The sequence below is a fragment of the Nyctibius grandis genome, chromosome 7 (genome assembly GCF_013368605.1).
Source record: "Nyctibius grandis isolate bNycGra1 chromosome 7, bNycGra1.pri, whole genome shotgun sequence".
NCBI lineage: Eukaryota > Metazoa > Chordata > Aves > Nyctibiiformes > Nyctibiidae > Nyctibius > Nyctibius grandis.
Window position 1 is genome coordinate 58277824 of NC_090664.1, and position 14976 is coordinate 58292799.

General features: G+C 48.8%; 1 protein-coding gene across 2 annotated transcripts in view; it reads left to right on the plus strand.

Annotated features, from left to right (window-relative positions):
• The window catches only part of PTH1R (parathyroid hormone 1 receptor), a 124511-nt gene that overhangs the window by 5446 nt on the left and 104089 nt on the right, over positions 1–14976 (plus strand). The window contains exon 2 of one of the 2 annotated variants that reach the window (XM_068405309.1): positions 11316–11426. The exons of the other annotated variant lie outside the window; for it this stretch is intronic. Within the exon in view, the coding sequence (XP_068261410.1) occupies positions 11316–11426 (111 nt within the window). The remainder of the gene's footprint in view (positions 1–11315; positions 11427–14976) is intronic. 2 annotated transcript variants of the gene reach the window in all.

The following is a 14976-nucleotide window of genomic DNA, read 5'->3' on the forward strand; positions in this document are numbered from 1 at the left end:
TGGGGCGTAAAGGTGCTGGCTGGAGGATTTCCCTCTGCTTGGGAAATGCTCAGCCCCTCGATCAAACTCGTTTGAAATCAGTCCCTGGTTTACAAAGTTATTCGGGGCACAGACACCACACTCATCATACCAAACCCCCTAAACACAGCTATTACCAGGCAGCCTCTGACCAAGCAGTGTGGGGTGAGGTTAGCCATTGGAAGGGGCTGCCCAGGGAGGTGGTGGAGTCCCCATCTCTGGAGGGGTTTAAGAAAAGCCTGGACATGGCACTTAGTGCCCTGGTCTAGTTGCCATGGTGGTGTCAGGGCAATGGTTGGACTCGATGATCCCAGAGGGCTCTTCCAACCTCATTGATTCTGTGATTCTGTGAGGTGATAAAACATCTCTCCTGGCACTGAGATACAGGGCTGGGGAAATCCTCCTCCCTGGACTCGGTGGCAGAGCTATGGCTCCGGCTAAACCCTGTAGTAGTTGAATTTTCTTTGTGCCTAAAGACCAGGAGGAGGGAACAGCAGAGCCAGACTACAGTTGCCTCTGACTTAAACCCTTCCCAGGAACTGACCCTTGTTGCTGCGGAGTGGCTCCATCCTCATCCTCACGGCTGGGAGAGGGCGATGAAGTCCGACGTGTATTTAGGTACTCACTACACTATGCAGCTCTCCAGCCCCATGGCTGTCGCAGGGCTCGTCTCAGCCTTTTGAGCTCTGATCCCTCCAAACCCCCTCGACCCCTGACACTGTCCGGATCAAAGGGAGAAGCCAGCGGGGATCCCCTGGCCTTTTGGATGGGCTGTTTCTCTGCAAAAGGGCAAGCGTGGAGGGGTTCCTCCGTCTGCTCAGCTCCTGCTGTAAGTGAAATTTAGTGTCTCTCAATTAGTAACCATTACAATAAAAGAAGCCCAAAGAAAATGCGTTCCTTAGGGCAAGCCCTGAAAGGAAGAACTCAACAGGATCAGCCTGTGTAAAGATGAGACCATATCAAAAATATTTTGCCCCATCATGGAGAATTTACTTTCTCCCTCTGCATCCACTTGGTTGTTATGGTATCATTTGGCTATCTTGACCCCTAACACCTCAAACCTCAGCTGGCCTTGCAAGAGCTGCTGCACTGAAGATGATCTTTGTGTTGCACCTTGTGTTGCTTTGCTGACTTGTGTCATGGGAAGAAAACACCCAAACTCGTGTTTGATGTACCTGGCTTGGCATTAATCCCCTCGTTTCCACTGAGGCCAGGTTGACCCTTGCCAGGGATCAGAGGGGCTCTGTGTTTTAGGGTTTTCCTTTCCCTTTGGAGACTCAGCTTGGACTGACTTCCACGAACCTGATTTTCAAGAAAGGAAAATTTAGCATCCTCTTAACAGATCATACTTTGACTCTCCTGTAACACAAATCCCTCTGACAGCATTCAGGTGATGGTTCGGTTGTTGAAATCTTCTGCAAGGCTGGCCTGTCCTTTCTGGCCACATGTTTTTCCCTTTACCCAGCAAAGCAGAAAGTGGTCTTCTCTGCCCCTTTTCCCTCTCACCTCTCCAGCATCCCTGGTTCAAGGCATTTCAGCAGCACAGGGACTGTGCTCCTGTCTCCCTACTTCCCTCCTGACCATGTGCACCTTTCCATGAGGTGATTCAGCTCACTGAGCTCGCACGAAAACAACCCAAGATGGAAAAAAGAAAATAAATGTAGGAGAAGGTTTGTAGCTGGGTTAGTGAATGGCATCTGCACAGCAAAGGCTTGGATGAATCCCTGAGAAACACGAGGAAGAGATTGGGTCACAGAGGTGGGGACAAGAAGGGATGAGCAGACAGCGATGTGTGCACGTTTGCCCTGACACCATGGTTGTACAGCCATGATATTCTGGCATAAAGACCCCAAATCCTCCATTTGCCAGACCCACACCCCATCCCTGTTGTACCTCCCGCTCCTTGGCAATAAATACACGTACAGCAATGTGAGCCACGGGGCTCAGTGTGACCTCGGTGTGGGCTCCGTGCTACCTCTGAACTTCCCCTCCGTCAGCCACACCATCTGATCATCAGCACACTTCTTGGCAGAGGTTTCACCTGAGCAGATGAGTCCTGCAGACAGTGCCAAGTGGTGGTGCAGGATAACATAGATCAGGGATACTGAATATGACTACACTCCTTGTTTTTTGGGGGGGAAAAATAAGTTTAGGCTTGTAGATGTGAGGTGTGCCGTGCCACTTGGCTTCAGGGCCAGAGGACAGGACCCAGCCCTTGTATTTAGCAGTACAGACATAAACAGGGTCCTCCAAGACTCAGAGGTGACTGAAATACAACACAGTTTGTTCCTACTTATCTGCTTTCTGGTCTGTTAATTGCAGGGACAGCGAAATGGTCAAGACAAACCATTCCCCCTATGTCCAAGTCGAGGAAGGTGTTGAGCCAGGCAAGACTAGGCAACACAGCCATCCTGCCCTAGCCCACCTCTCTGACCCTATCAAAGTGCAGAAGAAATGAACCTTCAAAGTCCAAAGGTGTTTGATGTCTTTGAGTCTTTCCACTGGAACGACCTCAAGTATCAGCCTTCTGTCAGATAAAGGCAGCTCATCAAAAGCAGACTTGGCCTCTCGAAAAAGTCCTCCTCCTAGATCAGTGTCTGGGCCAAGGGCTGGAGACAGGAGTTGCTGTCTCAGCACCCGAGGCAGGCTGGTTGTCTCATTTTTCACATGGCTGCCCTGTTGCTCATCAGGGTTTCTCGATGTTATCTTTACTTCAATCTCCCTTCCCCTCCCTGCAAGTGTTTCAGTGTATTTATCTGCTTGGTCTTGCCACACTGAGAGCAAGAAGCAGCCTCTATTGCATCTGTAAAGGTGGGTTTGAAAGTCACTGGGTGTCCTTAGAAAACCTTCTCTTCCTGCTCTGAACTTTGGTTTGGGACCTAAATGTTTTTTTTTTCTGTATGTTTTAACAGAGAAGTAAGTGGTGTGCAACAGCTAGCTCATGCTTGCCAAGAGTTGAGGGATGAGGCACTTTGTAAGGAGCAGCAGATGGCAGGGAACTACAATCTCTTGGACACGTAGCAGAGGAAAAATGATCAATTAACTGAGACTCAGTGGTGCTTTGGGGGACTCTGCCACTGTTTAGGGCCACCACCAAGTTATTTAATCATCATCTCATTGCCTTGATTTATTCACTTGGTTTATACTCCATGGGCACTCAAGGGAGTGGAGCATCCCAGGAGAGCCCTGAGCCCATCCCGTACACTAAGCACAGGAACGGTGCTGGTAGCAGACATGCAGTGGGACATTTCTTAGCTCAGGAGGAAAAGGAAGATTTCAGAAGCTGGAGGCACTCTCGCCCTGCTCTGCCCAGGAAAGCTGGGACTGCTGGACTGGGAAGCATCCTTTGAACCTGATTTTGTTCACACTTTCCTGCACCGTGCTGTTCCCCTGGTCCATCTCCCCATCGTGATGACAGGCTGCTCAGCCATTTCTGTTGCTAGGGAGAAAGATATCAACATTTTTGACCATCCTGGAAGGCACAAGAGGCTGTGTTCAGATCACTCCCTGTAGGCACAGTGAAGCCCACCAAAAGACAAGGCTGATTTATTGACTCATACACCCAGACCATGTTACTACAGTTTCCCTTGCCCATAAGACCTGAGAATGGTCTCTAACCCACCTTATTTAGTGACACAGTGAGGCCAAGGGCTCCTGAGATGGCTCAGCTGTAGGAAACCATAGTCTGACTTGTAGAGCAATTAATTCATTGATCTTGTGAATTAAAAACCATTAGGCAACGTCTGATCTCCTCCAGGAGCAAATAGCCAGTAGCCTCTTTTGCTTCGCAAAGATACAAATCAAATTCCAAAATTCAGTGAAACCACTGGACTGATTTCCATGAACTTCACGTGCTATTTCCAGCTATCCCACTTCTATTGCCTACACCCCTGCCTCACCTCAATGTTACCTTGACTTTCTTCTTGACTGCTACATCCCAAACCACTACTCCTTTCAGACACCGAGCAATCAGAGCTAAAGTAGCTTTGAGACATCAGCTATGGTGAGTGATTGCAAGGAAATGACCTGTTTCTCCTGGCTGCACTCAAAGAGCAAGATCAATAAAGCAACATTACACAGCGTATCTGTTTTGTGGTTAGCAGTTTCACTCAGCTCAGTAAAAATGCAGCAAAAAAAGAAAATAAAATAAAAGTGGGACAGAGCTGACAAGAGGTGGGACTGCTAAGAGACGACCAACACAGAGAGCTTCAAAAGCTAGAATTGCTGCTTATCAAGAGCCATCAGATTATGAAGCCTTTTAACTCTCAGAGTTGATATCCCCAAAGTTTTCTCTGAGCTTGTGTTTTCTTCCAGTGCCCTCAAGGTTACGCTCACTGAATTGCTTGCTCTAAAATGGCCTATTCAGTAAGGAGAGGAGACCAGGAGTTGAGATTTAGGTCTCCCGTTGACTTTCTTTGTGCTTTCAGGCATTTCTTGCTCTGTATGTGCAGCAGAGGACTTGTGGGGAGTGAAGGTGGACTCTGTGCATTTGGAAACGTGGTTTATTTTTATTGTTCTTCCCAGAAAAGGATAAAAGAGGGAGAGATGACTCTATAGGCACTGAGGTGGAAACGTTTTCCCAGTCTAAATAGCCATGGTTACTCAAACACACACCAGTAGGTGGTCAGAGGGTCTGATGCACTGTATCTAATGCAGACGTGGTTTATTTTCACTTGTGCTAAATGACCAGGACTGTTTATCCAGGCTAGCCACTGGGACAAAGCAGGACAGGGCTGGTTGCCCTTAGAGGTTGCTTGGCTTTAGAGGTCAAGCTGGTTGCTTGGCTTTAGATGTCAGTAATGGCTGTTCGTGCATCTCAGAGCTGCCCCATATCCTCGAGGGACCAGCTCAGCTGCAGAGCATCCCACCACAGATCGTCTGTGCACCCCACAGAACCTGGGTGGGCCTCAAGGTCTTATTTCCCCAGCTGACAAAGGTTTTGGTACAAAACCGTTACGTCTGCGTGTATATACAAGTGAGAGTGTGGGTAGAACTGCACGGCTCTGACTCATGCCATAGCATTGTTAAGCAGTCTTGGAGCATCCCCCCATGTGATCCCGCTGCAGAGCACCAGCTCCATTTCAAATCCATTTCCCACCATGACTGATGTTTCTCCTTCAGCCTTTCACCACCACAATGAAGCATGTTTGTTGTTTTTTTTTTATTTTGTTTCATTCCTGGGATCAGATTTTCTCTGTGATTTGCCTTAACCTCATCACAGAAACCACAAAGCTCAAGGGGCCAGGGCCTTCTGCTGGCGTAAATCAGTGGCGTTCCTGTGGAGTGCAGAAGGGCCAAGAGAGTCTCATCTGATGTCAATCAGTGTCACTGCAGGGAAATAAGGAGAGAGCCAGAAGGTAAATTGGAGAAGCCCAATTGGCACGTGCTGGTCCTGGTCTCCTGGCCCTGGGTTGCTTTTGCATTCTGCAGATTGATAGATCTGGGTCAGATGACAAGCCCCCAGTTTCCAGATGCTTCTCCAAACCATGTTCAGCCATGCTTCAGTAGCTTCTTTTGTGGCTGGCTGCCTTCTGCAATGAATGCCTTCTTGAAAGTGTTTAAACAACAGAAATTTGGGGGGGGGATTTGAAGTGGGGGAATGTTGCTCTTGTTTCTGGCTGTGGTGGTGGTGGGGAAGGATGATAAGCATGTTGGCAGGCTGGATTTTTCAAACCACAGGACAGGGCTGAATTCAGCTGTGGGTTTGGGTCCGTTCTTAAAGGATGCCAAATCATGATGCCTGTATCTCTGAGACTTGAGCAAATTTAGCATCGGTGTTTAAAGCAGATTGTGCAATAGATGATTGCTTTTTCTGCTCTCCTACCCAAATTTTTATACTGATTTTACCCTTGTACCCCTCAGTGTCATTGACAATGTCAGTGTGATCAACAAATAGAACTTTAAGTGCCTTTTGCACATATTTTGTAGGATGGGAAGTGGGAAATCAGGCCATTCAAACTTACAGCTACTGTGTACTCCTAATTTACTCTGTCAGCAGCAAAAGATGACTCAGGTTTATGGAGGAGCAGGGGGAGGGGAGAGTGCTTCAGCTGGTAAAAATGGAACAGAGTCAGCCCTTGTTTTGCACCCAGGTAAGGATCTGGCCCTGGTTCTGTGCCAGCAAGTCTGAACACAAAGAGGATCTCCGTAGGGATCAATGAGGGCGCTGCTTGGCTGACCTGACTCAGCACTTCCTAGGGCTATAAGGGCTCTGAGTTACCAAGATAAGCAGAACAATGGCCAAGCCGAAGGGTGAACTGACTGCTGTCCCATGAACAGAGCTGGGTGGAGGAGAGACCTGAGGTGGAGCAGGAGCAGACAGCCCAGGTGGATCCCTGTGCCCTTCCATTTGCCAGTTTCTGCTGATGTGGAGGTGAATTACCCATCCCTCCTGTAATTGCAATGCAGCCAAATCTGCTGTGTAATAGCCATCAGCATCGTCACTGGGAGCACGCATGGGTGAGGGTCCATAGGGTGTGCACAGAGACCTAGCAGACATGAGCATGCAACTCCTTTCCTGATGCCTAACTCCCTTCTACTCTGCCGACAGTGCCAGCCTTCATTATCAGCACTGTTAGTCCTCCAGGAGAAACAATTATGCATTGTCTCACTGTTGTGGCTGTAGCTTTTGCTTCTCTTCTGGATTTCCTTATTCATCACTTTTCCCTTTGCCTCTTGATAACACCATTGTTCCCTACCCTACTACTGGCCCTAAGCCCCCAGCTTTCAAACAGACATCTGAAGTGAAATGGAAGGGAAGAATACTCCACTGGGAAGTCCCTTCTTAGGGTTCAGAGTTAACACCCTGTAGAAAGTGGACCAGACAAAGATCTGTAGTTCATGCCTCCAAAAGCATCAGGTTGGGAAGCCCATGTTTCCCAGAAAGCCTGCAGGGCAATACAAAGCAGGATGAATTGGAAAGAGAAGGCTCTTTGACCCATAAAATCCCAGCATTTTGTGTCTCCTCTTCCAGCCTTGCTGCTGCAAGGTTGGGGAAAGGGAGTGTGACACTGGAACAGGTCCCACACGTCCTATAAATCACGTGTTCACAGCTGGAAACATGGTGCTCAAGAAGGCAAAGCTGATACCTCTGGCTTGTTGGGATACAAAGAGGATATTTCTAGTGAAGACAGGTCATGAGATGGCAGGAGATAAGACCATTTTGGGGAGGGTCCAAGGCCTTAGCTTAAAGCCTTGGGTTGGTATTTGAACACTGGAACAGGGCAGGGATACATACAAGCGTACAGGGAGGGGACACGACCCATCCCAAGGGCTGGCAGTGCTTTGATGGAGAAAGAGGCTCTTTTTGAACTGGCCAAGGGAGAGGAAGCATTGAGGACCAGGGCTGTTCTTCTAATCCAGGGAGAAGGATGGACAAGAGAGGACAGACAAGACTTTGGCACTGCCTAAAGAATCATAGAATCATAGAATCATAGAATCATAGAATCATAGAACCATAGAATGGTTTGGGTTGGAAGGGACCTTAAAGACCATCTAGTTCCAGCTCCCCTGCCTCAGGAAGGGACACCTTTCCTCTAGACCAGGTTGCTCCAAGCCCCATCCAACCTGGCCTTGAACACTGCCAGGGAGGGGGGCAGCCACAGCTTCTCTGGGCAACCTGGGCCAGTGTCTCACCACCCTCACAGAAAAGAATTTCCTCCTCATATCTCAATCTCCCCTCTTTCAGTTTAAAACCGTTCCCCCTTGTCCTATCACTCCATGCCCTTGTCAAAAGTCCCTCTCCTGCTTTCCTGTAGCCCCTTCAGGCACTGGAAGGTGCTAGAAGGTCTCTCCGGAGCCTTCTCTTCTCCAGGCTGAACAGCCCCAGCTCTCTCAGCCTGTCTCCAGAGCAGAGGTGCTCCAGCCCTCGGAGCATCTTCGTGGCCTCCTCTGGACTCGCTCCAACAGCTCTGTGTCCTTCTTCTGTTGGGGACCCAGAGCTGGACGCAGCACTGCAGGGGGGGGTCTCATGAGAGCAGAGCAGAGGGGCAGAATCCCCTCCCTTGACCTGCTGGCTATACTTCAGAAGCTCCCAGCTGACAGGACTTTTCCTTTACTAATAAGAAAAACCAGGCAGGCCAGGGATGAAGTGATGCCCTGCAATCCTCCACGCTGGTTTACTGGCAGCATGCTCCCTGGCATTGCTTTAGCTCTTACCAGCCTGCACCACCCCAAATAATGCTTAGGCACATTTCAGGTGTACTGTGGGCTGTATGAGGTGGTCTGGATGAGGCCATACTGCTTTGGGAAAAAGATATTGTAGACATATGGACATGAGCATGGTCAAAGGGGACAGAGAACAGGACCCAGCTGATTTGTTTTCTGACACAGGATTAGCTGATGCTTGTGGTCCCATGGGAGGGATCCCACACTGCAGCAGGTCTCACTGCACTGATGCCTGGCTGAACCCTTGCTACAGTCACGTCCAAGGCATCAACAGCCCTGAAACAGGGCTCTTTTGGGACTCCCACCACCACCCACCGCCCAGTACCCCTCCAGTGTGGGACTGCTTCTATCCCAGAATCACAGAATCACAGAATCAGCCAGGTTGGAAGAGCCCTCTGGGATCATCGAGTCCAACCATTGCCCTGACACCACCATGGCAACTAGACCAGGGCACTAAGTGCCATGTCCAAGCTTTCCTTAAACCCCTCCAGAGATGGTGACTCCACCACCTCCCTGGGCAGCCCCTTCCAATGGCTAATGACCCTTGCTGAGAAGAAATGCTTCCTCATGTCCAACCTGAACCTCCCCTGGCCAAGCTCCCCACAGGAAGATGCATGGATGCCCCATTGCAATGTGCTCCAGGGTTGATTTGGCCCCTTGCAATGGGTCACAGTCTGTGTTTTTCACTCCAGGGACCTTCCTCCTCCCTCCCCTCCATCTCCCACCGAGGCAAGCACAGCCACCACAGCTTTTCTCCCCGCCGTGCCTTCCTCCACAGCTCCAGGTGAGCAACACGTCAACCCCTCCGGTGTCTCCCTCCAACCCCCAGCAAAAGGAGGAGACGAGGGGGATGCCGGAGCTGACTGGCTGAAGCGGGGAAGAACGTCATGCCCCAAAGCTGCCTGCACCGCACTGAGAGCTCAATGTGCCGTAATCACAGAGCTGGCCTTGTTGTACCTTCACCCCGGCCATGCGAAGCTCCAGCCGCTGCTGGCAGCTCCCGCGCTCCCTGCCCACCGTTCCTGACGGGTGGTATTTTTGGAATGGATCACCCCCCTCCTCAAGAGAAGGGCGAGGGGTCTGCAAGGAGGAGGGGAGAGAGCGGGGTGGTGTCCCATCTCGGCCACTGATGGTGCCAACCCCATCGGGTTGTGAATCAGGACATTAATTAGTGTTACGGGGCTTAGGACGGGGTCAGATACCTGTGGTTTGAGGCGTGCTGGCAGGGCTCGGCATTGCTGGAGTCATAATACCACACACTGCTCGTGAAAGAGCAGAGCTGCGACGTTCCAGGAGGCATGGTGCTGGGAGGGACGGGGGACGGGCTCCGGAGGCGGCTGCTGATGGAGGTGGGAAAGGAAAGGAGAAGGGAAGAGGGGAAAGAAAAAAGGAAAGAAAGGAAAGAAAGGAAAGAAGGAAAGAAAAAAGAAAGACAGAAAGGAAGGAAGGAAGGAAGGAGGAAGGAAGGAAGGAAGGAAGAAAAAAGAAAGAAAGAAAGAAAGAAAGAAAGAAAGAAAGAAGAAGAAAGAAAGAAAGAAACAAAGAAAGAAAGAAAAGAAAGAAAGAAAGAAAGAAAGAAAGAAGAAAGAAAAAGAAAGGAAGGAAAGAAGGAAGGATGGAAGAAGGAAGGAAGGGAAAGAAAGAAAGAAGAAGGGAAGAAGGAAGGAAGGAAAGGAAGGAAGGAAGGAAGAAAGAGAAAGAAAAGAAAGAAAGAAAGAAAGAAAGAGAAAGAGAAAGAAAGAAAGAAAGAAGAAGGAAAGAAGGAAGGAAGGAAGGAAGGAAAAGAAAGAAAGAAGAAGGGAAGAAGGAAGGAAGGGAAGGAAGAAAGGAAGGAAGAAAGGAAGGAAGAAAGGAAGAAAGGAAGAAAGGAAGAAAGGAAGAAAGGAAGAAAGAAAAGAAAGAAAGAAAAGAAGAAAGGAAGAAAGGAAGAAAGGAAGAAAGGAAGGAAGGAAGGAAGGAAGGAAGGAAGGAAGGAGGAAGGAAGAAAGAAAGAAAGAAAGAAAGAAAGAAAGAAAGAAAGAAAGAAAAGAAAGAAAAGAAAGAAAAGAAAGAAAGAAGAAAGAAAAGAAAGAAAGAAACCCTCTCTGTGGGTTTCCTGGCTGCTCTGCCTGCAGGAGTACAAGAGGAGAGGGCTGCCTGCTTTATAACCTGCGTGCTGAGCCCTTGCCTTGCCTCTTGCATCCTCTGTGCAGGCAGTTTGCTGCTCATCCCTTCCCACAAGTGCTGGCAAGAAAGTGAGGATGGGAGAGCGTGAAAATTAAGTACACCAGCCAGGAGATGTAGCAGAGGAGTGTGGGAAGGCAGGGCCTTAAAGGCTGGGCCAGGAGCTTGGGAGAGAAATAAATGGGATTCCTGTTCCTGGGAAGGGGGCACCAGAGGAGACAGGGCCCCTTCGTTGTCCCTGTGACTGAGGCTGCTTTGCTCTCCAAGGCAGTGTGAAACAGGCTCTCAGCTGCGTCTGGCTTTCAGAGGATATTAGGTGTTATAAAGTCTAAGGAAAGCTGTCAGGAGCTCAGGTTTGGGTCTGCCCAGACAGTTTGCAGAGCTTCCCATGCTGGTTTCTCCCCGCCCACGACAGGACACTGTGAGTGAGCTCATAGGGTGGGAGATCGGGGGATCTGCTATGGCAAGTCGTATGAAGGCAGTGGTGCACCACGGAATCACAGAATCAATCAGGTTGGAAGAGCCCTCTGGGATCATCAAGTCCAACCATTGCCCTGACACCACCATGGCAACTAGACCAGGGCACTAAGGGCCATGTCCAGGCTTTTCTTAAACCCCTCCAGAGATGATGACTCCACCACCTCCCTGGGCAGCCCCTTCCAATGCCTAATGACCCTTGCTGAGAAGAAATGCTTCCTAATGTCCAACCTGAACCTCCCCTGGCCAAGCTTGAGGCTGTGTCCTCTTGTCCTATCACTGGTTGCCTGGGACAAGAGGCCGACTCCCACTCCACTACAACCTCCCTTCAGGTAGTTGTAGACTGCACTAAGGTCACCTCTGAGCCTCCTCTTCTCCAGGCTGAACAACCCCAGCTCCCTCAGCCATTCCTTGTAGGTCAGACCCTCCAGACCCTTCAGCAGCTTGGTTGCCCTCCTCTGGACTCTGGACTCTGGACTTACTCTCGGGAGAGCCTGAGTGGCGAGCTCATGATACCGTGGGTATCTGCAGCGAGGAGAGCTGAATCATTAGGTCGGACAGAGGCAGAGCAGCCCTCAGGAGACTCTGTGTCTGTCTGCCAGGTCCCATCAGTGCCGAGTGACACAAGCTCCTACTGCCTGTGGTCTAGACAGCCATCAGGCACCTCCGAACAGAAGGTGCCAGGCCACCCTACAAGGCAAAACCCAGGTCTATTGTCTTAGCATTGCATCTTTCTCCTCTTTTTTTCTGTTCTTTACCTGTTTCAGTTTTTATAATCTTATTATTGCACCGTTTAACCACAGTGGGCTTTAGGCCATCCTCCCTGTTTTTAAGACAATAATGTTGCGTTTGTGGAATCGTGGTTAGTGGCATCAGCAGGATGTTCTCAAAGGCTTCTTGGTTTCCGTGAACACTGCCCACTCTGAATTTATTTTGCCAGTTGATGCCAACAATTGACCTTGTAAGTCTTTTCCCCTCTGTCATGTAGAAAAAAAACCCTCTTCAGCCTCTGCAGTACAATGGACTTTCTTTCTCCTTCTAATGAAAGAGGGTTGCAGGTAGCATGCAGTGCTGCAGTGAAGGAGACCCTGCCTTAGCAACCCCTTTGAATGATTACAGGTGGAAAATATTCCCAAAATTATGACAGTGGCTTAAAATATCATGAGCTTTTCAAAAAGGGGAAGTTTTTATTTCTCTTCTTTTTTTTCCTCTTATTCTGGTACTCTGGAGTTAATCATCTCCAACTTCTTTCTGCTGCCCTGGCAGGTAAATGCTTGCTTTCACTTTAAGTGTGCGCATCCTGGGCAGGAGACTCCTCTTGCCTACTCTGAGATGTCTAGGTGTCTGCTTGGGCTTTGTGGTCTGAGCTTGTCCATGGAGCTCCAGCCAGCACAGCATCGAGCCTGGGAAAAGACACAGTTGACTCTACAAAGGCAATGAAGGCTCAGTTCATTTTCTGTCATGTAGTCATCTAGAGGCACCCAGGGTGTCCAAGATACCTGCCAAGGGCAGATAGACATGGCACAGGACCAGCAGGAAGCCATGGACCAGGAGCTGGAGGCCAAGTGAGCTACTGCAGGGCATCAGGTTGCACTTGACACCTTGTTTCTTGCTATTGAACAGCCTCTGGCAAAGCAAGATTTGGGATTTTCCTCTCTGTGGTCAGTGGAGCAAGACAGGGACCTGGAAAGGGTGCATCACCCCTCACAAGCACAGTCTGTTTTTTTCTCTTGACTAAGCTGGAGTGACTTACTCTTGGACAGCTAAGGTACGTGTGGTGCATTTTGGCCTAAGTGACTATGCTGTAGTAATCTCTGGACAGTTCCAATCCCTGGTCAAAACCTGCAGCTTCTGTAGTGATGCAAGTGGTTGTAACCAATAAAAATCCCTCCAAGACTGCAGCAAGGCTGAGAATTTTATCCTTCCTTTCTGTCCAGAGTATCAGGCTTCAAATCGAACCATGTGTTTTAAATAAAATCTTAAAAATGCTTTTGTTGGGGGAAAAAAAAACCAGAAACCAGCCATTTATCTGGTTCTAAATAAACCTATTCATTTCAAAGACCAGAAGGAAAACATCTGCTTGAGCAGGGAATTCTGAGAAAATCATGGCAATTCCCTGTCCCTGCCATCTCTGAATTTTCATGTAACGCTGAAGAGTGGCTGGTAGAGTTACATCACGGACTCCCATCCTCTTCAGGAACATCTAGAACCACAAACAGCATCTGCTGTTTCAGGCCCTACCTCCCTGGTTTTGAGTCCTCAGCTTCATTGGCAGCAATGGAGCAACCTGGTCTAGAGGAAAGGTGTCCCTGCCTGTGGCAGGGGGGTTGGAACTAGATGATCTTTAAGGTCCCTTCCAACCCAAACCATTCTATGATTCTATGGACACAGAGAGGTTTGTGAAAGGTGGATAAAAATCCCAAAGTCTGTCATTAATAGACGTGCAGTTTTGATACAAGGTCCACACCTCCACCAAGAAATTGTGAAGGGCTCACAAATGACCGAGGAAGGTTGAAAGCCACTGCTCAGTCAATAGTTTCCACATTTCTGTGGCCAAGGGAACAGTCAGCTGCCAATATTTCCTTCAGACCACCATGATTTAAATCCTCTGACCTTTATTTAAAAATGCTAGTGTTTACTCTGGTTCTGTAGAGAAACTGGGGATCACTTGTCAAGACCATGTCAGCCACTGGCTGTTGTGGGCCATGGCATGGGAACACCAGCCTAGATGGAGACTGAGAATGCGGCTGGCCTCTGTGGACTGCAGATCAGCAGGTGGGATTAATCTCACCTTATCTAGCCTTTTAAAAATTAGTTCTTGATGTTTCTTCTATAGTCAGTATGTCAGTCAGACTTCTCCTCTCATCCCACGTAAGGTGGTTTGTGTTGCCTGCTGGTTGTTCCTGCTTTTCTTTGTGGTCTATAGAAAGAGCCTTGAACATCACGCTAGGTTAGATGTTTGTATGGCTGAGGATGGACATGGCTCTGCACCAGAACAACCTGTGTGCTATTTCTGGCTCTGCTTGGGCTGACTTTGAGAAGCCCCTTCCTTTTCTGGTTCTTCTGTCCTTTGTCCAGCTCGCTTCTTTAGGCTTGGCTTTCAAAGCATCTAGGTACTAACTGAAATCTGAGGGAGTTATCACCAAAACAACTTTACACTCTAATTCTGGGCCCTGAGCCATAAGTTCCTCAGAGGAGAGGTGTGTTTTGCTGCAAGCCTGCATAAAGATAAGCATAGCAGCAACAGACTCTTATCTGTGGCCTCAAAATGTGTTTGTCCTACAAATACTGATGTAAATCTCTAGCCTGTGCCTCCCACAGGAGTCACTAGTACAGATCTATTGGCTTCAGAGTGGTGGCTGGTTTTGCTGTAGGCAAGAAGCCAAAAATAACATCTTCCTGTCCTCCCCCTCCAACATCTATTGTGTGAATCTAGTGTCTCATTTCAGATGGGGCTTCTTTATTTGCTGTTGCAAAGGATCCTCAGCATGGAGGGGAGCAAATATACAGAGATGTGCATCTCACGGGCACTCTTGCTGTGCCAACTCCTGTTCAAAGGTGTTTGACACCAGCAGAGCAACAGTGGATGATCTGGGGGAGGGAAATGAGGATGAGAGCTGGTGTTCCCCAGCGTCTCTTTGCCCCTGTAGAGCATGGAGTCTGGCCAGAGAAGCTTTCTGCTTTCTCATTGCCTGTGCTGCAAATCAACCCGGGATGGGAGGGAGGGGGGCTGTAAAAGAATCACAGTTAATGGATTTGAGACATCATTACAACGGGAACTGTGCACGACGGCTTTGTGGTTTCAGCAGCCGCTCTGAAATAACTGTCTTCCCTCTCCCCCTGCATCTGAGTGCTCAGGGATATTGTTTCAGACTCCTGGTCAGCTGAGCAGGACAAGCTGAGTTTGTGCAGAGTATCAGTTTGTTTTCTTCAAAACTGTCTCCTGTCTCTTCTTGTTTCTCATAAAAAAGTCTATGAAACTTTTGAATGTTTAGGAAGAGTAGTGTCTGGTAGCCTTTGGTTAAAAAGGCTTCCAACTGAACTAGTCTAAGTCTAGTCTAAGTCTCATCTAAAATATCCGTCCCTCATGCTGTTTTTTCTGTGACAATGCACATTTCATCCGTGGAACTCATTCCCATAAGACTGCTTTAT